This window comes from Cetorhinus maximus, chromosome 16, assembly GCF_964194155.1.
Source record: "Cetorhinus maximus chromosome 16, sCetMax3.hap1.1, whole genome shotgun sequence".
NCBI lineage: Eukaryota > Metazoa > Chordata > Chondrichthyes > Lamniformes > Cetorhinidae > Cetorhinus > Cetorhinus maximus.
The window spans coordinates 33,011,800-33,024,312 of NC_135894.1; the positions used below are offsets into that span (position 1 = coordinate 33,011,800).

Below are 12,513 nucleotides of genomic sequence, written 5' to 3' on the forward strand. Positions count from 1 at the left end.
CGGAGTGTAGCGATATGGTGACCAAAGATTCTGCTACTGACAGTGGAACAGAAGAAGGCAGGTGGAGGGGTGGGGTGCACAAAGAACGGCCCAGAGTCAGAAGAGCGAAGGCTGCAAGTTAGAAGATAAGGCTGCAGAGCTTGGTGAAGAATGATGAAGAAGGGACTAATTAAGAAAAAATATTTTAGCACCAATGCTCTGTGGGTTGGGGAGCCAGTGGTGATAGCAAACTTTGAGTGACAATTCTGGAAAAACTGGAGGAACTGGTAGTTTAGCATAAATATCATTGGAAAGAAATAAGCCTTGAAATAGTGCTTCAGGCTGAGTTCTACTAAAACAGCACAGATTCAAATGATCAAAAGGAAATCTTGTCTGATACCTTCCAGCTTTGGTAATAATCATTTCGGTGCCAATATCGTGAAATCTTTTCCAAAGATCGACACATTGCAATTCCATCTGAATCTCATCCATGGAGGAAGTTGGGAGAGATGTGGTGGAGTTGGGAGTGAGTTCTGGAGGAGAGCTGTATGAACAGGCTGTATGTTGGGTTGGGCTTTCGCCTTCTTCCCCCGGGCTCTGCTCCTGATCTGAGCTCAGCTGGGACTCTGCAAACACAACATAAGAAATTTCATTAGACGATAGGGATAAAAGAAACTAAGAACACAAAAAATAGGATGTAAAAATATACAAGTTTGGAAATTAGATAAAGTCAATCAGCACCAGAACGGGACAGATAGGTTAGCACTTCATGTGTGTTGCTTCATTACCACCCATATAGGCAGAAAGAAAATGTTAATAGAGGATACCAGACATCTCGTTCAAGCCATTATCCCCCACACAGAGAATAGAAACCCTAGATATCATTGTCTCCTTTATTATCTTAAATGCTTATAAAGCTACTCTGACACAATTAAACAACTGAATGTATGTTCTCTTACTGAAAGGGAGTTGGCAAGAAAACTCTTGAATCCCATCTCCCATTGCCAATATTTCTTGCCACAACCACATAAAAGTAAATGAGAAATGGAATTAAGGAAAAAAGACACCATTCCACCATCCTAAGGTATAGAATGAATAGACTAGAAGATAGCCCAGCTTTATAAATCTCAGAAGTAGCATGTAGATGATTGAGAATTTAATGAACTCAACCTGATAACATATGATTTATGGACGTTAACAGGAAATGCAGAGTGTAGCGGACCTTTCATTTTTAAAAATTCATTTACGGGACGTGGACGTTGGCGGCTGGGCCAGCGTTTATTGCCCATCCCTAATTTCCCTTGAGAAGGTGGTGGTGAGCTGCCTTCTTGAACCACTGCAGTCCCTGTGGTGCAGGTACACCCACAGTGCTGTTAGAACATAGGAACATAAGGGCCAGGATTTTCCATTCGTCGGGCGGGCTCGGCGGGGGCAGGCTCAGCAGGAGCGGGTGGGGCTCCGACCGCCGCCCATGGTTGGCTCAGCACCACGATTTCACGTGGGCAGGCCAATTAAGGCCCACCCCGCGTGGATGGTGAGCGGTAGCGCTGAGCGCTACCTGTGCAGGCGGGAGGAGGAGGGAGAGTCGGGTCCAGTGCTCTTTCATGCATGCGTGTGAAAGAGCTCTTCAATCTCCCTGAGGCACGAAGCTGCCTCACGGAGACTGAAGTGTTTTATAACCAAATAAATAAAGACATGAGAATTTTAATGAAACATGTCCCCTCATGTGACTGTGTCACATGAGATGGGACATGTTTTTATTTTTCAAAGAAAGTTTTTATTTCATTTGTATTGGTTTAGGAAACTTCATCCCGCTCGTGGATGAGGTTTCCTAAAAAACAAAAAGGCTGCTTGGCCTTTTCGCCTGCCCGCCAACCATTAGGTTGGTTGGGCAGTGTAAAATTCATGTTAATTACCTGTTTAATGGCCTTAATAAACCTATCAATTATTGGTGGGCATGCAGCCAACTCCGGTGCGTGCCCGCCGAACGAAATATCGCAAGACAGCATTATGACATCGGGGCGCACACCCAATATCATCGCATGTCATTTCACATTCAGGTGTCCCCGCACGCCGAATGTAAAATTCCGCCAAAGAGGTTAGGGAGGGAGTTCCAGGATTTTAACACAGTGAAGGATCAGTGATATAATCCCAAGTCAGGATGGCGAGCGGCTTGGAAGATGGTGGTGTTCCCATTTGTCTGTTGCCCTTGTCCTTCCAGGTGGTCATGGTTGTGGGTTTGGAAGGTGCTCTATAAAGAGCCTTGGTGAGTTTCTGCAGTGTATCTTGCAGATGGTACACACTGCTGCCACTGTTCATTGGTGGTGGAGGGAGTGAATGTTTATGGACGGGGTGCAAATCAAGCAGGATGCTTTGTCCTGGATGGTGTCAAGCTCCTTGAGTGCTGTTGGAGCTGTACTCATCCAGGCGAGTGGAGAGTATTCCATCACACTCCTGACTTGTGCCTTGTAGATGGTGGACAGGCTTTGGGGAGTCAGGAGGTGAGTTACTCACCACAGGATTCCTTGCCTCCGACCTGCTCTAGTAGCCACAGTATTTATATGGCTCATCCAGTTCAATTTCTGGTCAATGATAACCCCCAGGACATTGATAGTGGGGGAATTCAGCGATGGTAATGCCATTGAGGTCAAGGGGCGACATTATTCTGTAAATTAAGGAGACCTGCATTTTGAAACGCATTATTTGTATACTCAAATGTTCATAATTGTGCAATCCTTTTATTATTTTCTACTTTATTCTTATGTCTGCAACACTGGGTAGGATTTTTCACTTGATGTGTGGGGGCGGGCCTCACACAGATGCTTAAAATGACGCACGATGAAGTCGGACGTGTGTCCTGACATCATCGTGCTGTCCCGCGATATTTCATTTGGCGGGCGTGCGCCGGAGTCAGCTGCACACTCGCCGAAATGTAAACAGCCTATTAAGGCTTTAACAAAGTAATTATTGTAATTGTTAGCACTACCTGTCCAACTTAAGGTTGGTGGACAGGCGAAAAGCCCATGCGGCCTTTGCGTTTTTTAGGAAAATCTTATCATTGAGCAGGATGAAGTTTCCTAAAGCTTTTATTAAATAAATAAAAAAGCTTTCATAAATATAAAAACATGTCCCACCTCATGTGACATGGTCACATGAGGGGACATGTTTAAATAAATTTTTAAACCTTTCATTTAATAATTTGAAAAGCCCTTCAATCTCCCTGAAGCAGCTCCATGCCTCAGGGAGTTTGAAGCACTCTTTTGCACGTATACGTCTTATGCTGGCCTTAATTGGCCCGCCTGCGTAAAATGGCGGCGCGGAGCCAATCGCGGGCGCGGCCGTCCCTGCCCACTCCCACCGAGCCCGCCTGCCGCCTAAAAAATTCAGGCTTATGTTATGAGTTATGATTACTTGTTTTATTTATATCATCACCACAATTTGGTACCTGCCACCATGATGATTTTTCAATAAACCAATTATCTATCTAATGGTTCTTGATAATTATTAAATGTTAGAATTATTAAGTATTAGAATTAGGCTGGATTTCAATGTATTCCAAAATAGAATCACCTACTAACACTATATTTAATAATTTTTAAAGGTCATGCTCTTCACTTTACCATCACTGGGAGAGCCCTCAACCATCTTATCTCCAAAGTCGAGAACTAACAATGCTGCATTGCCTTGTTGCATCACTCTCCACTTTGAAATACTTCTTTGAATGCACCTTCAGCTACCTCCCATAACTCCCCTCCTACTCTTGCTGACTTCTCACGTCCAAATGTAAAGTGCTTTAATATGTTTAGCGAAGTTAAAGGTGTCAATAAGTGTGAGTCCTAGTGTAAAGACTCTTTTTGTCTTTTGAGGCATTTATTATTGAACTGCTTATGCAACGTATTTATCTCAGCATCCACGTCTTGTTCTATTCTAGTACATATAACTGTGCATTAGACAAATAACAGGTTTGACTTGAGCTTTGCCATACTGTATTGATAGGCTGGAGATTTACATCGCTATTGATAGCATATTTGCGCTATATTAACACGGTTAACCCTGTGAATCACAATTACATTTTCTGTATTAATTGTCAGATAAATTATTCAGCCTAATCTAGTCTATCCTTCTCAGAGCCCTGTGAAATTTTATAGTGTGCTGCTCAGTTTAAACTGGTAGTATTGCCAAATTATTTACAAAGTTGTTGAAACAGATCTGCAGAGAAGTGAATTGGTGACATTGGTATTTTTTAATTACAATTTAGCTTATTTATTACAAGAGACTTGTACAGGTCCATTGCCAGTTCTCAAGGCTTTAGTGTAAACCCTTGTTAAGCTAGTTCCAGTGTAAGATATAAAAAGGTGGCTCATCTGGATCCTGGTTCTGTACTAGTTTAAACCTCAACACAATGAGCAAATTAACATGTTATGCTTAATATGAATTATTTTTTCTCCACTGCTTCTGTGAACATAACAGGTCCCATTTTGCTGGTGGTTTGTGTTGCTATTACCTCTGCTGAGTACATAAAATGATTTGAGCTTAATAAATATTTATCTCAAGATAAATGCAAACATAGTGGTTAAACATCAGATTCAAGTAGTTAATGAACCATCTGTTAACACAACAGATATTACAGCAATACTATATCATAAACATTTATTGCATTTTAATACAGTTACATCCAATGTAATTAATAATAAGCGAATTGGCAAAAGAAGCAATGGCAACATGAGGAGAAACATTTTTATGCAGTGAGTGGTTAGGGCCTGGAATGGACTGCCTGACAGTGTGGTGGAGGTGGATTTAATAGAGGTCTTCAAAAGAGAGTTGGATACTTAATTGGAGAGGCTATGGGGAAAGATGGGGGAGTGGAACTAGGTGAGTTGCTCTTGCAGAGAGCTGACATGGACATGATGGGCCGAATGGTCTCCTGTGCTCTAACTATTCTATGATTCTATTCTATGGCCAGAATTTTGACATCAGCATGCGGGGCCGAGCCCGGCACGCCAACACGTAAAATGACATGCGGTGATGTCGGGCATGCGTCCCGACGTCAGCACGCGTCATTTAGATATTACGTTCGGTGGGCACGCGCCGGAGGCAGCTGCGCACCCACCGAACTGTCAACGGCCTATTAAGGCCATTAAAAACCCAATCAAAGTAGTTATCAACGCTGCCCGTCCAACCTTAAGGTTGGTGGGCAGGCGAAGAGACCAAGCACCCCTACACTCCAATGTCAGAATTCTGGCCATTAACTCGTTATTTTTCTTGCCACAGATGCTATTAGACCTGCTGAGTTTTTCCAGCATTTTCTGTTTTTGTTTCAGATTTCCAGCATCTGCAGTATTTTGCTTTTATCAACAAATTGCTTTTGTTTATGCTCTTTGGGGAATAAAAATAACTTCTATTATCATGTTAACCACCTACTACTCAGTGCCTTTTTAAACTTATGCAAATAAATAATGCTTTGAAATATTGGGCTTGAAAAGTAACTTATCTTCCAAAAAAAGTTTGTGGAGAAATAGTCTAAAAACCCCAAAACATGACATAAATAGTTACCATATCTTAAGTTTATTTAGATAGGAAAAGAAAACGTACAAAATCAGAAAGAATATGCATCTGGGTTAAATTTACCTAATGAAAAGATACTAAGTATAAAATCCACCATATCCAACATTGACTGTGAGAGGAGGCTTGATGCCACTCACAATGGTGCTCTGGATTCTTGAAGGGCAATGCTGATCAGTTACCTCATATCAGTGACTCTAATATGGTTAACAGTAGGCAAGTGTTTTTAAACTCCATTTATCTTAAGTTAATCATTTTTTTAGCCAAAATAATTTCACATCCAGGAAAACTGAAAATTCTAATTCGGAGGGAATGGTGAATGTACAGCTGAATCTTGATTAATGTATCATTAGACTGCCAAGAACATTTATGCTTCGATAAAAGTTATGCTTGGATAAGGATTTTTGTAAATTAAAGGTTAAATATAGCCAGTTGGCAGGGTATTTGCACCACAGCCTAATAAATAATTCAATCAATCTAAACAACACCAACAAAAAACACTTAACAAAAATATGTATTTTGCATTGAAGTAATTGTATTTTCGAAGCATGTTGATACCTCTCAATGAAACGTCTGCACTTATGATTATGTGCATGTCTGTAACAATAATTATAGTTATAACTATAACTAATGAATTTGAATCTGAATCCAGATTATGGGCAAGACTCAAAGGAGAGCTTTGTTGCTAAACATAGTGAAAGGAAGACTTGCATTTATATAGCAACTTTCATGACTTCAGGAAGTCCCAAAGTGCTTAACAGCCAATAAATACTTCCAAAATGTAGCCACTGTGTGGGAAATATGGCAGTTGACCTGTGCACTGCAAGATCCCTCAAACAGCAAAGTTATAATGACCAGATAACCTGCCATTAGTGATGCTGATTAAGGGATAACTATTGGCTGGGACACCAGGGTTAACTTCCCATTTGTTCTTCAAAATAGTATCATAAGATCTTTAAAGCCCATCTAAGAGAGCAGATGGGACCTTGGCTTAATGTCTCATCTGGAAAATGTCACCCCTGGTGTAGATTTTTGTGCTTAAGTCTCTGGGTCGAGGCTATAAACCCCAACTCTCTGAGTCAGAGGCAAGAGTGCCACCAGGTATCAGCCATTGATGGCTTCAATGAGGAATCTTATATAATAGGAATGACCACAAATGATTTTGTCAGTTTGAATTCCCTGCATGGAGTAGCAATTCAGATATCTAGAGTAGACTACATTTTGTAAGAATTCCAAATAAAGTTCCTCAATTTCAAATGCTGGGCCACAGCAGTTCTCAATGCATTTTGGAACTATTGCCATTGGGATTGGGTAATACAATTGCTTCATAAATAGGGCATAGTGCAAAGTCATATTTATACAAAACATTAGATAGACAACAGCAAGAATCTTATATACAATTCACAGAAAGTCATTAAAGGCATAAAATAGAGAGTATATTACATAGGTTCACTTTAGGTTGATGTAGCATTCACTTAAGCCAGAACTGTGTTATCAACACAGTTGTCAAATACTGAGGTGTGTCTCATAAACATTTGATTATAATTTGACCAGATTACAATGACTCACCAGTTAGGCTAGAATTAGAATATTGTACGTCGTTTTGGACACTCTGGGGAAGGAATAGCAGAAATGGCTTCTCTGCTGATTTTCTACCAAAGTTACGGCAGGCGATCTGAAAAACCCTTCAGAAATTCCCTCCAGGCTGTCCACACTACATTCAACATCAGGTTCCCTTACTGTCACAGCTTTCATGGAAAATTATTAGAAAATTGGGAGGAATGGCAGAAATGGCCATTCTATTTATCTTTTACCAAAGTTATAACAGGAGATTCAAGAAAAGCTCAATGGAAATTTCAGGTTCCCATCTGCAAAGAAAGATTGTTCGTTGGTGAACAGACTGAGAATAGCAGTGAGAATAATGCAAAGTATTGTGGCTTCAAGTTATGACAAGAAACTTACAGAAGTTGATTTGTTTTTACTATTAAAAAAGAGGTTGAACATGAACATGATCCAATATTTTAAAATACTGAGGGGAATGAATAATACATATGTAGGTGTGCAATTTAGCTTAGATTGTGATTGCAGAAATAGAGAATACGAACAAAAGAATGCATATGATACAAGCAAGATGTGAGATTCAAACAATGTTCCACCACAAGATAATGGATATATGGAACAAGTACAGAAATTTGGTATGATGGGTGTGAAGGCGAAGTGAAATGGTACATTGGAGTTGAATAGGATGGAACTAAACAAGATGTGGATAGGCACAAGTGCTGTACTAGAATTATATTTGAAGTTGCTTTCTATTTATCTTGATTTTGATGAAATGATATAGGTAAAGGCGGGAAGAATTTTACAGATTATGTTGTTGAAAATTAAAAAGTAACATTTTAACACAAGATAAGTTTAATATATACTACAATGTCACAGTGCCAGACTTGAAATATTGCTTGTACATGTCATAGGGTTTCCTAATCCTATAGAAAAATTATAAAAATAATTTGCTGAGCAATAAAATTTTGATGTTGCAAAGCACCAGCATTTAACATTTCTTGCTCAGAAAGCTGCTTTAGTTTATATGTAGTCACCATTCTTACCAGAATTAGTAATTTAAGCAGCAGCTCTCAAACAATCTAAATTTAGCAGCTCATAAGGCCAGCCACAATGGCACACGAAGTATAGTTGATAGATTAGAAGCAGGGCGTTTTACATTCCTGAGCAATACAATATTTAGAAATATTGTATCTAAGGTATTGAATAATGTCAATATACAAATGCAGCAATTTAGAGGAAGTACAATACATTATCTTGAATTATTCCCTTATACTATATAGTGTGCAATGCATTTCCCATTAATTCACTGCTGACCTCCCTTCCTTGTTGTATGATGTTGTGATGTAGGAGCTGAAAATACATTACTTATGCATTTAGATCTGTGTCATTATTACTTTTGTTACACATTCACCTTAACATGTTGCTTTAACTATAGGCAATGCAGCAATCATTTAATGGTGGAGAAATGTAACGAAAAAAAAATTACAGACTACACTATGTATAGAATATCAAACATCTGGTGGATCGAAAAGTATTAATTAAGAATTACAATCCTATTGAGATTTGTAAAATGCCTGGGGCTCTCTCATTGTTAATCAGGTTCTCAGAAATACTCAATTGAATTACAATCTTATAACTCATTGTCATTTGTCTATTGCTCCACATGCATCTGATCCCTCCATGTATGTTGTCAATACATGTAACTTTCCACTTTAAAAGTACACATCTTAAAAGATATTAATTCATTTGAGTTTAGATGTAGATTCAAGATAAGGCACTGTGGAGTGACAAAAGTTTTGTGTTGCCACAAAAGAGTGGGATGTGTATTAATTTCAAAGATCTCCTCCACCATGAAGTTAAAATGTTTACCCACATCACTGTGTGAAGTATAGAATAGAGGCCAGTAGTTCCCTCACAGGGAAGGAGGCAGGGAAAATTAAAGTGGAACAGGTTTCTAAGCCAGCCACTCTTTTGTCCCTCTGGGTTGATGCAGCATTTTCTTGTAAGGCTTTTTGGTTGTGAAATGCTCATGGGGCATGAATGTCCAATTGAGTAAAAGGAAAACACAACACAAAGAAGTAGATTCAAAGTACTGGTGTCAACATTAAATGTTCTCACTTTACATCTGTGATTCCCCTTGATATGGATAAATTAATCAAATGTTACAACTAAAAAGTCAGGAAATATATAAAATCATGCAACTACATTAGCTTTCTTAAACTACATAACAATTTGAATAGATTGAAAAGGCATTTCAAGTTGAATGGTGTAACTGGTTTAAGTCACAGATTTCTGCGACATATGGCTTTTCAGCCCAAATCCCTCTGATACTGAAAAATACTTTTGCAATTTCATCAGTTCTCATTCCAGCTGCCAGGTGGGAAGCAAAGAAGCTTGCCTTAAGGGTAAAAAAAAACTGATGGAAGTTCTGTTCACATTTCATATATTTAACAATCATCTTTGGGTTGAACAACAGTGTGACCCCAGGATGTCATGGAAGCAATTTCCAATGTGAACAATATTTTGCCTAAGGACATTGAGCAAAAGTCAACTAAATTAACCAGACTTAGCAAGCCACATTTAACTTGTGAGATTAGTTGATTGTATCTGCCTCCGTTCTGAATATACATTCTCTATATTCTGTACCTGTTATAGAATTTAGAGGCATCAGTTAATCCATTTTGTAATACACGCAAGGGAGCCAAGAGATTAAAATGAAGATAAGTACTTTAAAGTGTCTTGTAAAATGTTAAAATGTCAGAAATTTACTTGGAGACCTTTTGATGAGCAAACAAGCTTAATGTTTCTACTATGAACTTTTCCTGCCAATTTTCTAGCCTTTTTCTCATCCTTTCCTGAATGTAACAAGTCAGTCTTGGAATAGTTCTACTGCTCTCTAGTACCTTGTATGAGTGGACATTTTCATGAGTGAATCTAATTAGTGAATGGCAACAGGCTGTTTAATAACTGTGGCGTAGGGGGGGAGGGGGCATTGCATCTAAGCCTTGTGTGCCCTTGACATCCACAAACATGCTCCTTTCAGTGGGCACCATTGGATAACGATTGGGGGCAAAAACCACTGCTGATTTTCCTTTTATCAGCCCAGGGTCAATGGACATTATTAATTGCTAAGCAATCGGTTCCTGTGATGTTTACTCTCCTCCGAATGGATTATTCTAGCATCAAGTTATTAGCTCAATATACAGCAAATATTCAATTGTACAAAGAGATTTGCATGTGCTATACATGTCAATGATAATTTCTCCTCATAGTTGGTATAGCCATTTATAATGTATAATCAGGTTGTGAGAACTCACTTCTAACTTCATTACCTGCAATTAAAAAGTGATTTATGAAATAAATTCAGTAACATCTGAAAATCAGTTGGCTATACAGCTTGGAGAAAATAATGTTTATTTTTAAATTATTTTACTTTCAAACTCAATGGTAGCAGTATACATTAAAGGCATTGCTCACATTTTGATTCCTGCTTGTCACTCAGAACGACATGTGTGAACACTTACACTGGAAATTCCATCTGGCAGAAGTAACATTTGAATGGAAAAAATAGAAAAAAAATCAGAAATGTGATTTTAATAAAAATTCCTGTTTTATTATTCTTCATTTTAATCTTAGAGGGTAAGGGTGTTTTTTAATTGCACTACCACCTGAATTCTGCCTTATTTCCAGCTCTTTCATATATATTCTAATTTTACGAGATCTTGTGCTTAAAAAATACAGTTGTCCAGTCCAAAATCTTTGCAAAACAGAACATCTAAAGTCTTTGTTATATTTATGATTCTTTGTAAATAAAACTCAGATAAATCTTATGTGTGTTGTAAAATTGTGTGCTGTATACTTCATCAGAATCTTAAATGTCAAGAAAGTTAATTGTAAAAAGTACCCATATTATATATGTGTATTTACAATTACAATGTATATTATAGGTATGTATTGCTAATGTTGCAAAAATCTGGTTCATGATTCATATGTTTTAGAATATAACTCCTGGTTTTAGGAATATAACTTATAGGTTGGAGATTAAAGTGTTCGATGTAATATAAATGGAAAAGCCTGGTTAAGAAGCTGATAAGCAACCCTGAAATAAATGCAATTCAAACAAGCTTGGAGTTAATTATACTTAAAAGGTAAACCATGTTTATCTCATGGGGTCAGAGTTGATTGTGAAAAAAAACTTAAACAATAGGTGACCCATTTCTGGATTTCTTGGTAGAGCCAGTTTGTTTATTGTTACCTGAATGAAAAAAGTTAAAAGCTCATATGGGTTGCAGAATCAAGAGCTGTGTTGAAGGTAACATGATTCATTTGCATTTTAGTTTGAATTATCCCAAAACATGCCACATTGCCATAGAGATAGTGATTCAGGGTGGAGCTTTGGTTAGAAGGTTCTTTTGTTTAATTTATCTGTGTTTTTGCTGACAGAAGCAAGTAGTTCAGTTTGGGAACATACAGGGGCAGTTTCAGATTTGGTCATGTGTAGGCTGCAATTCACTAAGTGGGGAGAAATGAAGGAAATTAATGTTAGCCAAGCCAACCCTTAAGTAGAGAAAATACTAACTTTGTTTTTCACCGAATGGAATGTGGGTGGGGCTCTATCTCAGGTTGGATTGCGTGAGGGAAAAGCAGCTGGATGATTTGCTCTAGCTTGTAGCTAGTGGAAGAAATCTACAGAGGTCCTCACAGAGCACTGTGGCAGAAAGCAGTCAGCGGAGTTAGCTTGGGAAGGCATCTGAGTATGTGCTGGCAACTTGATCAAGGAGCTGAGGTGTCGACAGTACTGAGCTCGGTAAACAAAAGGTAAAGGGCCATGTAGCCAAACAACTAATGGAAGGACCCCGTAGAATCTTACCTCAGAGCATAGCTGGACACTGAGGAGAATTAAATTGAATTCCAAAGGTCTGGGAAAAGTGAATACACCTTTAAGATTTTGTAAGATAAGGAAAATCTTGGGGAAAGTAAAAAGTAGAACTGAGTTTATGGCTTAAGTCTTTATAAACTATAGTGTTGTTAATGGTGCTTGCTTTGTTTAACTTCTCTTTATATACGATAAAGTTTGGTTTTGTTTAAAAATGTGGTGTAGTTCTGTTGGTTACTCACAGGGTGTTCAGATTTTTCTTTAGATATTAATGGCCCCTAACCGGATTGTAACATTAAAATAAATTATATGGAGTCCATATATCACATGCTGCAGCACAGTATCACAAAAATATTGAAAGTCTATCTTCAAAGAATATGCATTTTTTAAAATCAATGTGCCTGCACTCAAAAGCATAGTGAATAAGAGCACTGGTCCCTGTAGTATTGAGTTCAATAAATAGGAATGGTCTCAGGTTTAATTCCTGCACCACAAGGTATTAACTAATGTAACCTAAACTGGCGGGGGAAGCATTG

At 38.3% G+C, this 12,513-nt stretch overlaps 1 protein-coding gene across 1 annotated transcript in view; it reads right to left on the reverse strand.

Moving 5' to 3' along the window:
* tbx15 (T-box transcription factor 15) overlaps positions 1-12,513 on the reverse strand; it is a 92,612-nt gene that overhangs the window by 55,755 nt on the left and 24,344 nt on the right. The window contains exon 2 of the mRNA XM_078559612.1: positions 380-605. Coding sequence (XP_078415738.1) covers positions 380-605 — 226 coding nt within the window. The remainder of the gene's footprint in view (positions 1-379; positions 606-12,513) is intronic.